General features: G+C 41.9%; 1 protein-coding gene across 3 annotated transcripts in view; it reads left to right on the top strand.

The window, feature by feature from the left end:
* The window catches only part of DYSF (dysferlin), a 441,189-nt gene that overhangs the window by 291,020 nt on the left and 131,900 nt on the right, over positions 1-18,269 (top strand). For all 3 annotated transcript variants that reach the window (XM_077280344.1, XM_077280346.1, XM_077280345.1), the window contains exons 33-36: positions 1,957-2,138; positions 2,547-2,687; positions 6,266-6,295; positions 13,623-13,649. In XM_077280344.1, coding sequence (XP_077136459.1) covers positions 1,957-2,138; positions 2,547-2,687; positions 6,266-6,295; positions 13,623-13,649 — 380 coding nt within the window. The remainder of the gene's footprint in view (positions 1-1,956; positions 2,139-2,546; positions 2,688-6,265; positions 6,296-13,622; positions 13,650-18,269) is intronic.

Raw genomic sequence — 18,269 nt, 5'->3', positions numbered from 1 at the left:
AAACACAAAAAAAGTAACAACCAACATAAAGGAAGGGCATACCGGACCAGGGATCTTCTCTCGGAAACTCTCAGCTTGGAAGCAGGACGTCTCCCAGAAAATTCAGCTGAAGGCATCTCAGCTCTTCATGGGCTTGAGTTTCTATATGTAAATGACAAACACATTTTCAGTAGATGTTTAAGGAAGGTTTTATGTTTTGTTCTCACTCCCCGAGGTTGCAGAAGCGATGGCTCCTCTTTAAATTCTCTACGTTCCCTCGTAAGGGTGAGACGTTGATATTAGAGATCAGAGGGTCCCTCCAGCGTCTCGGAGGGGAGTTCTCGTTTATACAATGCGTCCAGCACAATTATTTTGGTAAATGCTTCTACTGTTAGACTGATAATTATTTCCTGAATGCTCAACAATGACTGCGCTGTTATAATCCTCCGGCCCGAGCAGTGATCTCATCCGCGTGATTGGCCGGACTCAGAGTTTGTAGAGTTGGAAGAAGCCAACGACAACATCCATTAAATGCTACAATGCGGAATTGTGATCACTGTGTAAACACATGGTGCAAACGTGTGACCCGTTCACCAGGAATAGTATTCTGTCACCCGTCAGGGCAGCAGCACTCAGTAAATACAGGGTTTTGGAATGAGGGCAAATTTGATAACTCAAAATTTAATTTTAAATTAAAAGTATCACCAAATTCCACAGGACACATAACTGCAAATCTACGGACACATTGGAAGGGATACATCACAATTGACTTGTGAGCAGGAAATCATGGTAGCATCAAAGTGGATGAGATTTCACTAAAGCTTATCGATATTCTACAACAAAATAATCTGCAGTGAAAATTAACCTGTGGTCCTGATGTTATCTACTGTTTTTGCCCTTCGCAATGTCTCAAGTTTTTAATTTATCATCTATTAATGGGTTCAACTGCTCAGCCCTGACTGAAAACGGGGCTGGAGTGGAGGTCTCCTGCTAGAAAAAAAAAAAAAAAAAGGATTTTAATTTTATTTCACTGGCAAATCGTTGTTTTCCTTCTTCCGCCTATGAAAAAATTGAGTAAAAAAAGTGATCGAAAAGAGGTATGTATTCCAGCATGATACCTGAAAATGTCATCACGTCCCGCAAAATACAACCTCACACAGCTTCGTCGATGAGAAGATAAGACTTATGTGCAAAAGCGGAAAAAGTTAAAAAACGTAAACTGTACTGAATCTATTATACTGACGTTAGAATGAAGTCAGTATGTAAAAAAAAAATTCACAAAATTTAGAAATTGTTTTTTTTACTCCAATAACTCTGCCCCTCAGATAAATAATAAAATGTTTTCCCCAAATTATATTCTCACACAATGGTGCCACTAAAAAATGCAAGTTGTGCCCCAATAGCAAGCCTTCTTACTGCTAAGTCAATGGAAAAATTCAACAGTTATGGCAGCAATAAAAAAAACTAAAAAAAACAATGTCATCTGTGCGTCAAGCAACAATGATGACTTTATACCAGCTTATCAAAAGCCACACCGGGGATCCTATAAGTTAAGAGATTTGCCACTCTCCCTTCCAATGAGACGACTACTGACCTCGTCGATGGACCGAAGTCCCTTGAATTGATCCAAACATATCTACTGATCTCACAAAAAGGCAAACACCCCATGTACTTAAAAAAACAGATGTAAGTCCAGTCATGGTGGAACATGGCCCAATCTTGAACTGATTTTAGGGGTTGCTGTGGGATTGGGATTTGCACACAATGCAAATTGTTTTGATCATACGAAGCCATTAGACAATTTTGCCATAGAGTGTTTTATTCTTCGAAGTGGTGAGTTGGCTAAAGAAAAGAATGCCTTTAGCCATTAAATTGTTTTAGATTGTTGGTAAATGTACATTGCATTAGATTAGGAATTTCTCGCTCTACGATCCATTGATGTGATCTCCAACATTGTTTTCCCCGCTGTCATTTTAGATCCATATGCCATAGTATCTTTCCTACATCAAAGTCAGAAGACCGTGGTTATGAAGAGCACTTTAAATCCCACCTGGGACCAAACTCTCATCTTCCACGAAATTGAAATTTTTGGGGACCCTGCTATTGTGGCTAAAGCTCCACCCAGTATTGTAGTGGAAATTTACGATCATGACACCTACGTGAGTGACCATTTTGTTATTTTGTAATGTAATGAGAATAACTATAGACACTACAGGACGTTCTCCTGTTTCATTTATGGAACATTTTTTGTTGGCACATCCATGAAAGTTGATCCATGGTGCCTACAAGTACAAATTAACCTAAAACTTGATCTTCCATCGAAAAGTGTCCATATTGATAATCCTAAATCCTAAAGGCAAATAGTCATTAACAAGAGGTCTAAAAATTGCCAAATATTTTCTATCCATTGTCTATGACCAGCTGAAGGTTAACAATAGAATATTATAACACCTATTATCTAGGATAGGTATCCATTTTGGGGAATGATCAGTGTCTTGTTGATGACTAATTGTTTTTAGAATAAAATGATTTGACCCTTTTCCGATTTCTAATGTCTTGTTACATAGGGTGCTGACGAGTACATGGGACGTTGTATATGCCCACCCAGCCTGGAGCGTTCTCCAAGGCTGTCTTGGTTTCCTGTCTTGACGGGAGAGAAGACCACTGGAGAATTGCTAGCTGCCTTCGAGCTCATCCTAAAAGAAAAGGTAAAAATGTGAAATTGAATCTTTCAACACCAATCTTCGAGACCCAACGCCTTCGTGGTCATGGAGATCTCGTTTTGGACAGTAGAGCTAAAAAGTGAATGCCACCCTTCAAATTCCTCAGAAGTTCTCAGAATACAATTTGATGTTAATGCAGCCGGGAGGTATAAGGCTGTTTGAGTCTCCGCTTGTCCAGATCTGAACATATTGCTTTGCTGTAGGTTCACACATTAGAAATGTTAAGAGATGTAGAGAGGTTGCCCAGTGTCTAGACCCTTCCTGCCAGCTGGTTATTAAAGCATATTGACGTTGGCTACTTTCACCAGTCTACTGGCTGCATAATACAGCAAGGAAAATGTAGGGTAGGCGAACGAAGACATAGAAAATAGAACATTATTGGAAATTATATGAAAATACCTATTTTATATATAAAAACAACATCCTGCAGTCTAGAGCAATACTGAATATGACTGTTGATGAAAGACATTGCCTCTTACATCATCGTGAAGTCATAAGAACTTGACGTGCTCATGTCTGTGGGGTATAGCAGACTTGTCGATAAACTCAACATTTTCCTGTGATCTGCACAAAAATAATATTTTGTTACATGAATAAATCGTATCATGAGATTTCAATTCTACGTTTATATTTCCAAAATAAATTAAAATCATCAATATATTTCTCTACTTGGATAGTATGAGGAATAAATAACTACCATGCTTCAAATAACCGGTGAGGGAAACAAAATTGACAATGATGACGTTGTCCTACAATGTGTTGTAAGCTGACAGAAATTAAGTTCAACTACGTGAAGCAAAAGCTTCCTCCTTCTCCATCTAAGACTAGGACCATTACTCTGTAGAAGAGAAAAAAGCTGATCAGAAATGTGGTTGATCTTCTGTTTATGGAAATATTATTAATCTTTAGAGGTTTTCTGTGTATGAGAATATAGCTGATCATCTGTGGATGAGAATATGATTGGTCTGTAGATGAGAATGTGGCTGGTCTTCACTGGGTGAGAGTATGGATGATTTTCTGTAGATGAAATATGGCTGGTCTTCTGAGGATATGAATATGACTGGTCTCCTAGAGATCAGAATGTGGCTTGTCTCCACTGGGTGAGAGTATGGATGATTTTCTGTGGATGACAATATGGCTTATCTCAGTATGAGAATATGTCTGGTGTGTCCAAGAGAATATGACTAATCTTCTGTTGATGAGAATATGGTTGATAGTCTTCGGATCAAAATATGGTTGATCTTCTGTGGATGAGAATTTGGTCGGTCTTCTGTAGGTGAAGATATGGCTGGTCTTCTGTGAATGACACATATCTGGTCTTCTCCTAATGAGAATATGGCTGGTCATCTTTGGGTGTGAATATGATTGATCTTCATTGGATGAGAATATGGCTGGTCCTTTGTGGATGAGTATATGACTGATCTTCTGTGGATGAGTATATGACTGATCTTCTGTGGAGGAGTATATGACTGGTCTTCTGTGGATGAGAATATGGCTGGTCCTTTGTGGATGAGTATATGACTGATCTTCTGTGGATGAGTATATGACTGGTCTGTGGATGAGTATATGACTGGTCTGTGGATGAGTATATGACTGATCTTCTGTGGATGAGTATATGACTGATCTTCTGTGGATGAGAATATGACTGATCTTCTGTGGATGAGTATATGACTGGTCTGTGGATGAGTATATGACTGATCTTCTGTGGATGAGAATATGACTGGTCTTCTCTGGATGAGAATATGACTGATCTTCTGTGGATGAGTATATGACTGATCTTCTGTGGATGAGTATATGACTGGTCTGTGGATGAGTATATGACTGATCTTCTGTGGATGAGTATATGACTGATCTTCTGTGGATGAGAATATGACTGGTCTTCTCTGGATGAGAATATTGCTGGTCCTTTGTGGATGAGTATATGACTGATCTTCTGTGGATGAGTATATGACTGGTCTGTGGATGAGTATATGACTGATCTTCTGTGGATGAGTATATGACTGATCTTCTGTGGATGAGAATATGACTGATCTTCTGTGGATGAGTATATGACTGGTCTGTGGATGAGTATATGACTGATCTTCTGTGGATGAGAATATGACTGGTCTTCTCTGGATGAGAATATGACTGATCTTCTGTGGATGAGTATATGACTGATCTTCTGTGGATGAGTATATGACTGGTCTGTGGATGAGTATATGACTGATCTTCTGTGGATGAGTATATGACTGATCTTCTGTGGATGAGAATATGACTGGTCTTCTCTGGATGAGAATATGGCTGGTCCTTTGTGGATGAGTATATGACTGATCTTCTGTGGATGAGTATATGACTGGTCTGTGGATGAGTATATGACTGATCTTCTGTGGATGAGTATATGACTGGTCTTCTGTGGATGAGAATATGGCTGGTCCTTTGTGGATGAGTATACAAGTGATCTTCTGTGGATGAGTATATGACTGGTCTTCTGTGGAGGAGTATATGACTGGTCTTCTCTGGATGAGAATATGGCTGGTCCTTTGTGGATGAGTATATGACTGATCTTCTGTAGATGAGGATATGACTGATCTTCTGTGGATGAGGATATGGCTGGTCCTTTGTGGATGAGTATATGACTGATCTTCTGTGGATGAGAATATGACTGATCTTCTGTGGAGGAGTATATGACTGGTCTTCTGTGGATGAGAATATGGATTGTCTCCATTGGATGAGAAAACGGCTGCTCTGTGAATGACGTTATGGCTGGTCTTCTATGAATTAAAACATCCTGTAGCTGATCTTCTCTGGGTGAAAAAAATGACTGATCTTCCATGGATGAGAATATGGCTGATGTCAGAATGCGGCTATGGATGATCTTCAGTGGTTGAGAATATGGCTCGTCTTCAGTGGTTGAGAATATGACTAGTCTGGATGCTTTGGTCTCCTGTTGGGAAAGACTTCATCACAGTTCCTTGTGAAAAATTCACCTTTCTTTTAAGGAGAATGTTACATGGTCACATGAAGAAAAGAGTCAGTTTCCTTGTAGATAATGAGAATGGAACTGGCCTTGTAGAGAAGACTAGTATTGGTCATTTGTAGATCGGGATATTTTTCAGAGGTCGTCAGAGTCATCGTTCTGCCATTCATGGATCATAACGTATATGATGTTCTGTGTAACAGAGCGTCTGTCTTTCTGGAGTGGAAATTATTGGTCATGTAGTTTTCTGCAAATGATAACGTTTCTGGCCATCTGTAAAGGAAGTATATTGGAGAAGATTCCTTTGATTGAGTTTTTTCTTGTGGATCATTTTTCAGGTTTTTTTTTCCCACACGGGATTTTTTTGTTTTGTGTCTATGTTTTTCTGTAAATCATAATAAAGGAGAATTTCACACATATTCATATATTTTAGAAACATTTTACCCTCTATTAGAAAACTTTTAAAAAAAGGTCTAGAAATTGATCTGTACACTAGAACTAGATTCTTTAGAGGGTCATGAGTCCTAAAACTTGTATATAACCTGCCACTAAATACAAAGTCTGTACTGAGAACTATCCTAAGTGTTCCTTATCTCATCCCTTGCAGCCGGCTCTACATCACATCCCAGGACTCGAGGTATGTCATATATTGTCACCTTCCCTGTATCCTTAGCACTTTCAGACTCGATGCTAGTAGTTATCAGATGGGAAACTTTTGTCTTCACCATAAGGGTAGGTGCAATCAATGACATTTAGACCCCGGTGTACCGGGCAAGTTTTGCTACAGGAAGACTCCTCCGTAAAAAGACGGTGGTGGTTTTCCTGAAGTGTCTTCTTTGGTTTCTTTTCGGGGATTTTTCGCCAAGGCATCTTTTTTTTAACTAGAACCTATAAAATAGTGAGCAGCTTCTGCTTGGAACGGTAGAGCAGTCACTTCTTCTTTTTACTGCAGCAGTTAGAAGTTGAAAAATTAGGACACACACAGAGCGCACCACGTTCCAAATTATTACACAAATGCTATTTCCCTCTGATTTTCCCAAATGGTGGATGGAGATGATTCAGTATAATGTTTAAATCATCGATCGTTAGAGGTTAAATCACAGAATTCTTTTTGCACCAAGGAAGAAGGTGGTCAGGCAGAAACTCTATCTACTTTGCCGAGGTTACTTTAACACCTTCAGGGATTCTGAAAGGCTCTCTCCCCATGGCATGACTCGCAGCCTTGTTGGGACATGGTGGCCATCCACCAACAATCCACCACTGCATCCATCTGGACCATCCTGGGTTCCACGGCACTTATCAGTAAATAAGACTATTTTAGAATTAGTCTTGATATATGTTCACACCACTTCAACCGTTTTTGCTCGTGAGCGCTGTTTAGGAGAGGCCGAATAGTAGGTTTATGCAAAACTTTAAGCCTTTGGAGGATTCTACATCTTGAGATTAGCACCAGCAGCTCCTAATCCCAGTTTGCTGCTTTGTAATGATATTTTAGCAGCTACTCTATTATTCTGATAAATTTGTCTGGCAGAAACCTTCCTCATTATGCTTTTATCTGCACAAACCTGTCAGCCACAAATCTCTTCACAGTATGATGATCACGCTTACGTTTCCGTGTAATATCTAATGTTTTCATACTTGGTCAAAGGCATTGCACTATAACGCTTTTCAGCAGCAGAGATCCTTTTCCTTTCCAATATTGCTTGAAACCTGCGGCTGCTTAATAATTTGGAAGGTTCTTCTTAAGTCATTTTCCTTTAATTGGGCTCAGCTTGAATAATAATTATCACAGGGGTTTGAGATTTGATTTGAGTGATTCAAAGACCCCGAGACACAAACCAGCCACGAGGTTATGTGAAAAACAAAATAATACATAAATCCAATTTGCATAATAATTAGGACCGCGGTGTATATGTTCGTCCTTTATTACATTTCTTGATTTCTTAATCAAGTGGGCTATGGCTCGTACCTGTTGTGAATTCGCTTTTTGATCCCTCTAGTGGTTACTAGTTTTTTGACTCTGGTTTTTCTGTCATTCCTGTTATCCGCACCTGGGTCGTTAGTTAGGGGTGTAGCTATATAAGCTCCCTGGACCTTCAGTTCAATGCCTGGCAACGTAGTTATCAGAGCTAGTCTGCTGTGCTCTTGTCTACTGATCCTGGTTCCAGTTATATCAGCTAAGTCTGCCTTTTTGCTTTTTGCTATTTGTTTTGGTTTTGTATTTTTGTCCAGCTTGTTCCAAATCTATATCCTGATCTTTGCTGGAAGCTCTAGGGGGGCTGGTGTTCTCCCCCCGGACCGTTAGACGGTTCGGGGGTTCTTGAATTTCCAGTGTGGATTTTGATAGGGTTTTTTGTTGACCATATAAGTTACCTTTCTTTATTCTGCTATCAGTAAGCGGGCCTCTCTGTGCTAAACCTGGTTCATTTCTGTGTTTGTCATTTCCTCTTACCTCACCGTTATTATTTGTGGGGGGCTTCTATCCAGCTTTGGGGTCCCCTTCTCTGGAGGCAAGAAAGGTCTTTGTTTTTCCTCTACTAGGGGTAGTTAGATTCTCCGGCTGGAGCGTGTCATCTAGAATCATCGTAGGAATGATCCCCGGCTACTTCTAGTGTTGGCGTTAGGAGTAGATATATGGTCAACCCAGTTACCACTGCCCTATGAGCTGGTTTTTTGTATTCTGCAGACTTCCACGTTCCTCTGAGACCCTCGCCATTGGGGTCATAACAGTTTGCCAGGCCAGTATTAAGTGTTTAATGCATTGCAGAAGAGGGATTATAAGAAAGAAGATTCTGAGTTTTTTTTTTTTTTTTCTTCTTCCCCTTTACCTCAGAGTGGCTATGCTTGCTGCAGACATGAATGTCCAGACCTTGATTACAAGTGTGGACCAGCTGGCTACTCGTGTGCAGGGCATACAAGACTATGTTATCAGAAATCCTAGGTCAGAACCTAAAATACCGATTCCTGAACTGTTTTCCGGAGACAGGTTTAAGTTTAGGAATTTCGTGAATAATTGTAAATTGTTTTTGTCCCTGAGACCCTGTTCATCTGGAGACTCTGCTCAGCAAGTAAAAATTATTATTTCGTTCTTACGGGGCGACCCTCAGGATTGGGCTTTTTCGCTGGCGCCAGGAGATCCGGCATTGGCTGATATTGATGCGTTTTTTCTGGCGCTCGGTTTACTCTATGAGGAACCCAATCTTGAGATTCAGGCAGAAAAGGCCTTGCTGGCTATGTCTCAGGGACAGGACGAGGCTGAAGTGTATTGCCAAAAATTTCGGAAATGGTCCGTGCTGACACATTGGAACGAGTGTGCTCTGGCCGCTAATTTTAGAAATGGCCTTTCTGAAGCCATTAAGAATGTTATGGTGGGTTTTCCCATTCCCACAGGTCTGAATGATACTATGGCACTGGCTATTCAAATTGACCGGCGGTTGCGGGAGCGCAAAACCGCAAATTCCCTCATGGTGTTGTCTGAACAGACACCTAATTCGGTGCAATGTGATAGAAAAACCGCAAATTCCCTCATGGTGTTGTCTGAACAGACACCTGATTTAATGCAATGTGATAGAATCCTGACTAGAAATGAGCGGAAAATTCATAGAAGCCGGAATGGCTTGTGCTACTACTGTGGTGATTCTACACATGTTATCTCAGCATGCTCTAAACGTATAGCTAAGGTTGTTAGTCCTGTCACCGTTGGTAATTTGCAACCTAAATTTATTCTGTCTGTAACTTTGATTTGCTCACTGTCGTCTTATCCTGTCATGGCGTTTGTAGATTCAGGTGCTGCCCTGAGTCTTATGGATCTGTCATTTGCTAAGCGCTGTGGTTTTACTCTTGAACCATTAGAAAATCCTATTCCTCTTAGGGGTATTGATGCTACGCCATTGGCAGCAAATAAACCGCAGTATTGGACACAAGTTACCATGTGCATGACTCCTGAACACCGCGAGGTGATACGTTTCCTGGTTTTACATAAAATGCATGATTTGGTTGTTTTAGGGCTGCCATGGTTACAGACCCATAATCCAGTCCTGGACTGGAAGGCTATGTCAGTCTCAAGTTGGGGCTGTCGTGGTATTCATGGGGATTCCCTGCCTGTGTCTATTGCTTCTTCTACGCCTTCGGAAGTTCCGGAGTATTTGTCTGATTATCAGGATGTCTTCAGTGAGTCTGAGTCCAGTGCTCTGCCTCCTCATAGGGACTGTGACTGTGCTATAGATTTGATCCCTGGCAGTAATTTCCTAAGGGAAGACTGTTTAATCTGTCGGTACCCGAACATACCGCTATGCGTTCATATATCAAGGAGTCTCTGGAGAAAGGACATATTCGTCCGTCTTCTTCCCCTCTTGGTGCGGGATTCTTTTTTGTGGCAAAAAAGGACGGATCTTTGAGGCCTTGTATTGATTATCGGCTTTTAAATAAGATCACTGTCAAATTTCAGTATCCTTTACCGCTGTTGTCTGACTTGTTTGCCCGGATTAAGGGTGCCAAGTGGTTCACCAAGATAGACCTTCGTGGTGCGTACAACCTTGTGCGCATTAAGCAAGGTGATGAATGGAAAACCGCATTCAATACGCCCGAAGGTCATTTTGAGTACTTGGTGATGCCTTTTGGGCTCTCCAATGCGCCTTCAGTTTTTCAGTCCTTTATGCATGACATCTTCCGGAAGTATATGGATAAATTTTTGATTGTTTATCTGGATGATATTTTGTTTTTTTCTGATAATTGGGATTCACATGTGGAGCAGGTCAGGTTGGTCTTTAAAATTTTGCGTGAAAATTCTTTGTTTGTCAAGGGCTCAAAGTGTCTCTTTGGTGTACAGAAGGTTCCCTTTTTGGGGTTCATTTTTTCCCCTTCTGCTGTGGAGATGGACCCAGTCAAGGTCCGAGCTATTCTTGATTGGACTCAGCCCTCGTCAGTTAAGAGTCTTCAGAAATTCTTGGGTTTTGCTAACTTCTACCGTCGTTTTATCGCTAATTTTTCTAGCATTGTGAAACCTTTGACGGATATGACCAAGAAGGGCTCCGATGTAGCCAACTGGGCTCCTGCTGCCGTGGAGGCTTTCCAGGAGTTGAAACGCCGGTTTACTTCGGCGCCTGTTTTGTGCCAGCCCGATGTCTCACTTCCCTTTCAGGTTGAGGTGGATGCTTCAGAGATTGGAGCGGGGGCCGTTTTGTCGCAGAGAGGCCCTGGTTGCTCTGTTATGAAACCTTGTGCCTTTTTCTCTAGGAAGTTTTCGCCTGCCGAGCGAAATTATGATGTGGGCAATCGGGAGTTGTTGGCCATGAAATGGGCATTTGAGGAGTGGCGTCATTGGCTCGAGGGTGCTAAGCATCGTGTGGTGGTCTTGACTGATCACAAAAATCTGATGTATCTCGAGTCTGCTAAACGCCTTAATCCGAGACAGGCCCGCTGGTCATTGTTTTTCTCCCGCTTTGATTTTGTTGTCTCGTATTTACCAGGTTCAAAGAATGTGAAGGCCGATGCTCTTTCTAGGAGCTTTGTGCCTGATGCCCCTGAAGTCGCTGATCCTGTTGGTATTCTTAAAGATGGAGTTATCTTGTCAGCTATTTCTCCGGATCTGCGACGTGTGTTGCAGAGATTTCAGGCGGATAGGCCTGAGTCTTGTCCACCTGACAGACTGTTTGTCCCGGATAAGTGGACCAGCAGAGTCATTTCCGAGGTTCATTCCTCGGTGTTGGCAGGTCACCCGGGAATTTTTGGCACCAGAGATCTGGTGGCCAGGTCCTTTTGGTGGCCTTCTTTGTCAAGGGATGTGCGGTCATTTGTGCAGTCCTGTGGGACTTGTGCTCGAGCTAAGCCTTGCTGTTCTCGTGCCAGCGGTTTGCTCTTGCCCTTGCCTGTCCCGAAGAGACCTTGGACACATATCTCCATGGATTTCATTTCTGATCTTCCGCTATCTCAGGGCATGTCCGTTATCTGGGTGATATGTGATCGCTTCTCCAAGATGGTCCATTTGGTTCCTTTGCCTAAGCTGCCTTCCTCTTCCGATCTGGTTCCTGTGTTTTTCCAGAACGTGGTTCGTTTGCACGGCATCCCTGAGAATATTGTGTCAGACAGAGGATCCCAGTTCGTTTCCAGGTTCTGGCGATCCTTTTGTAGTAGGATGGGCATTGATTTGTCGTTTTCGTCTGCTTTCCATCCTCAGACTAATGGACAGACGGAGCGAACCAATCAGACCTTGGAGGCTTATTTGAGGTGTTTTGTCTCTGCTGATCAGGACGATTGGGTGACATTCTTGCCGTTGGCTGAGTTTGCCCTTAATAATCGGGCTAGTTCCGCCACCTTGGTTTCGCCTTTTTTCTGCAACTCTGGTTTCCATCCTCGCTTTTCTTCAGGTCATGTGGAGCCTTCTGACTGTCCTGGGGTGGATTCTGTGGTGGATAGGTTGCAGCGGATCTGGAATCATGTGGTGGACAACTTGAAGTTGTCACAGGAGAGGGCTCAGCGCTTTGCCAACCGCCGCCGCGGTGTGGGTCCCCGACTACGCGTTGGGGATTTGGTATGGCTTTCTTCCCGCTTTGTTCCTATGAAGGTCTCCTCTCCCAAATTTAAACCTCGTTTTATTGGGCCTTACAAGATATTGGAAATCCTTAATCCTGTATCTTTTCGTCTGGATCTTCCTGTGTCGTTTGCTATTCACAATGTATTTCATAGGTCCTTGTTGCGGCGGTACATTGTGCCTGTAGTTCCTTCTGCTGAGCCTCCTGCTCCTGTGTTGGTTGAGGGCGAGTTGGAGTACGTGGTGGAGAAGATCTTGGATTCTCGCCTCTCCAGGCGGAGGCTTCAGTACCTGGTCAAGTGGAAGGGCTATGGTCAGGAGGATAATTCCTGGGTGGTCGCCTCTGATGTTCATGCGGCCGATTTAGTTCGTGCCTTTCATGCCGCTCATCCTGATCGCCCTGGTGGTCGTGGTGAGGGTTCGGTGACCCCTCACTAAGGGGGGGGGTACTGTTGTGAATTCGCTTTTTGATCCCTCTAGTGGTTACTAGTTTTTTGACTCTGGTTTTTCTGTCATTCCTGTTATCCGCACCTGGGTCGTTAGTTAGGGGTGTAGCTATATAAGCTCCCTGGACCTTCAGTTCAATGCCTGGCAACGTAGTTATCAGAGCTAGTCTGCTGTGCTCTTGTCTACTGATCCTGGTTCCAGTTATATCAGCTAAGTCTGCCTTTTTGCTTTTTGCTATTTGTTTTGGTTTTGTATTTTTGTCCAGCTTGTTCCAAATCTATATCCTGATCTTTGCTGGAAGCTCTAGGGGGGCTGGTGTTCTCCCCCCGGACCGTTAGACGGTTCGGGGGTTCTTGAATTTCCAGTGTGGATTTTGATAGGGTTTTTTGTTGACCATATAAGTTACCTTTCTTTATTCTGCTATCAGTAAGCGGGCCTCTCTGTGCTAAACCTGGTTCATTTCTGTGTTTGTCATTTCCTCTTACCTCACCGTTATTATTTGTGGGGGGCTTCTATCCAGCTTTGGGGTCCCCTTCTCTGGAGGCAAGAAAGGTCTTTGTTTTTCCTCTACTAGGGGTAGTTAGATTCTCCGGCTGGAGCGTGTCATCTAGAATCATCGTAGGAATGATCCCCGGCTACTTCTAGTGTTGGCGTTAGGAGTAGATATATGGTCAACCCAGTTACCACTGCCCTATGAGCTGGTTTTTTGTATTCTGCAGACTTCCACGTTCCTCTGAGACCCTCGCCATTGGGGTCATAACACGTACCCACCTGAACAAGGCGTTATGGCACATTTCCTTGGCATAGCTGGTAACATAGCAAGTATGGCAAATTTCCTGTTTTTTATTCTGCAAGTTAACTACAAATCCAGCAGCAAAGTCCGTGTTCGCCCAAATTGCATTATGCTGTGTTCTATTTTCCTTACATTGTTTTGTGCATTATTTATAATTATGTTCATGTTTTAAGCGCTGATCTTGTTTTTCAATAGGGAGAAGTCTCCGGAGTCCTCGGGGAGGTAAGACCGCTGATAAGTGCGATGTCTCCTTTTGTCTTGCTTGTACTATTCTTCAGATATTTAGCCCTAGAGTTATTGCCTCTATACTATAAATCCTATAGGGGCGGAGGGGCTGGGATCTGACCCCTACCAATCCGAAATTGATGACGTAACCAAAGTATAGGTCATCTGTATCTAAGTAGGGGCCAATCCCCAGTGCACCTAATTTTTTTTTCATTACGAAACCAACTGGATGTATGTTTTTGAAACTTTCTCAAGCATTCCTGTTCAGACGATGTCATGCCATTTCTTGCTTACCTAGCCACCATTGCCCATAATCACTGTTCGGTTCTCTCTGAATTGAGTACAAAGCCCATGGACATCTTGGGTTGCATGCATGTATTTTTTTATTTAGGTTTTCTAAAAAAATTTTGGAGCGTTTGGCGTCTATGAAAACCAAAGAAATGAGCCGGAGCATAACTTGGTATATATGCAATGTATAAGAGCACGTTCACACTGTGGTCATTTCATAAAAACCCAAAACCCAAGGAAAAAAACAAACAAATTGAGCAAATACTCTATCGTAAACAAATAAGTAAATAGTAATAGGTTCTAAATTCTCTATGTATCACAGTATATACGGTTATGGCCGAAAGCGTTCGCGCCCTTGAAATTATTCCAGAAAATGAAGCATTTCTCCCAGATAATTATTGCAATTACCCATTTTGTTACAAACATGCTTATTTCTTTGTGTCTATTGGAACAACACAAAAAAAGAGAACAAAAGGAAAATTGTACATAATTTCACACAAAACTCCAAAAATGGGCCGCACAAAATTATTGGCACCTTTCCAAAATTGTGGGTAAACAACTTTGTTTCAAGCATGTGATGCTTATCCATACTCACCTGTGGCAAGTAACAGGTGTGGGCAATATGAAAATCACACCTGAAACCAGATAAAAAGGGGAGAAGTTGCCTTAATCTTTGCATTGTCTGTCTGTGTGTGCCATACTAAGCATGGAGTACAGAAAGAGGAGAAGAGAATGGTCTGAGGACATGAGAACTAAAATTGTTGAAGATTATGAACAATCTCAAGGTTACAAGTTCATCTACAGAGATTTTGATGTTTCTTTGTCCACGGTGCGCATCAAAATCAAGGCGTTTACAAACCATGGTATTGTAGCTAATCTCCCTGGATGAGGACAGCAGAGAAAAATTGATGACAGTTTGCAACATTGGATAGTGTAGATAGGTCATAAGCAGCCCCAATCAAGTTCCAAAGAAATTCAGTCTGTCCTGCAGGCTCAGGGGGCAGCAGTGTCAGCGCGAACTATCCATCCACATGTGAATTATATGAAATGCTATGGCAGGAGACTCAGGAGGACCCTACTGCTGACACAGAGACATAAAAAAGCTAGACTGCGGTTTCCCAAAATGTACGTGAGCCAATACCCTTCTTGGAAAGTGTCTTGTGGAGAGATGAGTCCAAGATAGAGCTTTTTGGTAAAGCACATCATTCTACTGTTTACAGAAAAGGAATGAGGCCTACAAAGAAAAGAACACAGTACCTATAGTCAAATATGGTGGAGGTTCACAGATGTTTTGTTTTTTTCTTGCTGCCTCTGGCACTGGGTGCCTTAATTGTGCTCAAGTCATTATGAAATCTTAAGATTACCAAAGGACTTTGGGTAATATAGTGCTCAGTGTCAGGAAGCTGGGTTTACATCCTAGGTCATGGGTCTTCCATCAGGATAATGACCACAAACATACTTCAAGATGCCCCCAGAACTGGATGGAAACAAAGCGCTGGAGAGTTCTGAAGTGGCAGCAATGAGTCCGGATCTAAATCTTAAGATTGCTGTTGGGAGAAGGTGCCTTCAAATATGAGAGACCTGGTGCAGTTGCCAAAAAAATCGTCACCCAGAATGCCAGGTGAGAGGTGTAAGAAGCTTGTTGATGGTTATAGAAAGCGATTGATTGCAGTTATTTATTCCAAAGTGTACAGCCAAATAATAAGTTGAGGGTGGCAACAATTTTGGGGTTTTTGTCTGAAATTATGTCCAATTTTCATCTTTTTTCAGTTTTTTTGTGTTGTTCCAATACAAACATAGGAAATAAACAATTGTATAACAAAATGTGTAATTGTAATAATTTAATGGGAGAAGTACTCCGTTTTCTGGAACAATTTCACAGGTGCCGACACTTTCGGCCATGACTGTATCTGACTGTGGAATGACACACCACTGAATCTGGCATGGAGCTCCTTCTGATGACAATGTATAACCTTAGTTTCTTCTCTCTTCGAGGCTGATTTACGGTCGTATCAAAAGTTATCTCAACTCTGCTGTGGTCAGAAATCAGCTAAAAAGATTGTCCGGGGGAAGAAAGATAAAGGTTATAGACCAGGACGTTTTCTGAACTTTGTTCTGTAAAGTGATACTTAGAGGCTGTAGAAGCCGAACAGTCTAAATAGGTTTCCTGCAAGAATGCTTATTCTCCATAAATACTAACAATTCCCCCCAAAATGATCACGTCCCTTAAAGATAAAATAACAAAACTGCTCCTGATTCCATCTGATATAACTTGGTCCGGCTTGGTGCCGCCACTGACTTCTCCTCCATCGGTGCATATTCTGGTGGTGCTCCACTGTGGCTCACAGAGGGAAAATCTGAGTGGGAGAAAAATACTTTTATGATTTACATGTACCCTGATATCATATGGAAAAAATGAGAATAGTGCTCTGTGCTAAATACACAAAGCACCACAGCTTTCACCAGTATATGAGAAAAATTCATTTCTTAGAAAATGATTTTTGCAGTTCTGGGCTGTTCCGTACTTTGCTTGATATACACATTGTTGCATGTGGCATGGAACCAGTGTGACGATGCAGCAGATTGGTTTCCCCAGCATTGCACACCTATGTGTACATCACAATTCTATTAATGGTGCCTTACTGCATGGCTTTCTGCGCCCTCTATAATGAGTCATCTATGCCCTTGAAACAGAGCTCCACTTTTATACATCATTTTTGAAATGCAAAGAAATATTATAAATTCTACTCCGGTGACATCCGAAGCTGCGTTAAACACTTTGTTGGCCGTTGCCAGCACTGTGCTGAGAAATACTGCATTTCTAGCAATCATCTGCATATGGCACATTATCAATTCATCTCTCAAACAACAGAGTCTGAATGGGCAGGGGCTGCAGTGGGATGTAAAGTCAGATATCGACCAGGGAAGATGCAGAATTGTGATTAAGGGGATGTTCATAGACTGAGCTGGGGTTTAAGTTAAGTAAAGATTGGACAATTTCCAATCCTGGATCATTATGGCCATTTTCACAAAAAGGTGTAGGTGCAATCACAATAATAAATCCGCCCTATTGTGCATAATCTGCTTTAGTCATCGACATGAACTTGTACTGATGTAGCAGATCTCCATTTGTATCAGTGCACAAAATCCAGCTCTGCTTCCTCTGTAAGGCCAGGTGCACACGCTGAGTATTTGGTGAGTTTTTTACCTCCTTACCAAAATTGCTGGACAAACCATCAACAATCTTAAATATGCAGACAATGCAACATTGATCGCAACAAGCGTAGATTTAATGAAGGACTTATTGTGGTATGTCAACATGGAAAGCTCGAACATGGCCAGCAACTAACAGAATGATTTTTAACAGGGAAAAATGCTACACCTGGGCAATAAAAATGAAAAAAGCATATACAGTATGGGAGGAATAGGGCTAAGCAACAGCACATGTGAAAAATACTTGGGTATACTAATAGATCACAGACTGAACATGAGTCAACAGTGTGATGCAGCAGCAAAAAGGCAAATACAATTCTGGGATGTTTTAACAGAAGCATTCAGATCACGCAAAGTCATTATTGCCCTCTACTCCTCTTTGGTCAGACCTCATCTGGAATACTGTGTCCAGTTTTGGGCATCACATTTTTAAAAAGACATTCTCAAACTGGAGCAAGTTCAGAGAAGAGCGACCAGAATGGTGACCGGTCTGCAAAGTATGTCCTATGAGGAGCGGTTACAGGATTTGGGGATGTTTAGCTTGCAAAAAAGAAGACTGAGAGGAGACTTAATAGCTGTCTCCAAATATCTCAAGACCTGTCTCATTGTAGAAGGATCATCTTTATTCTCATTTGCACAAGGAAAGACTAGAAGTAATAGGATGAAACTGAATGGGAGGAGACACAGATTTGATATTAAAAAAATTTTTTTGACAGTTAGGGTGATCAATGAGTGGAACAGGCGGCCACGAGAGGTGGTGAGTTCTCCTTCAATGGAAGTCTTCAAACAGAGGCTGGACAGACACCTGTCTGGGATGATTTAGTGAATCCTGCTTTGAGCAGGGGGTTGGACCAGATGACTCAGGAGATCCCTTCAAACTCTAACATTCTATGATTCTATGGGACTGATACTCAATACAAAGAAGACAAAGATTTTGACTATTGCCAGGTACGACCGGGACATATTTGAGATGGATGGTGAAAAAATGGAAGTTGTAAGGAACTTCAACCTAATGGGATCAATAATCACTCAAGATACAGCAACCACACTGGAAGTCAATCTATGGGCAAATCAACAATGAAGTCACTGGACAAGGTCTTCAAATCGAAGAACATT

This window comes from Ranitomeya variabilis, chromosome 1 (assembly GCF_051348905.1).
Source record: "Ranitomeya variabilis isolate aRanVar5 chromosome 1, aRanVar5.hap1, whole genome shotgun sequence".
NCBI lineage: Eukaryota > Metazoa > Chordata > Amphibia > Anura > Dendrobatidae > Ranitomeya > Ranitomeya variabilis.
Note: the sequence above shows the minus strand (reverse complement) of the source record. Positions and strands in the feature narration are given on the sequence as shown.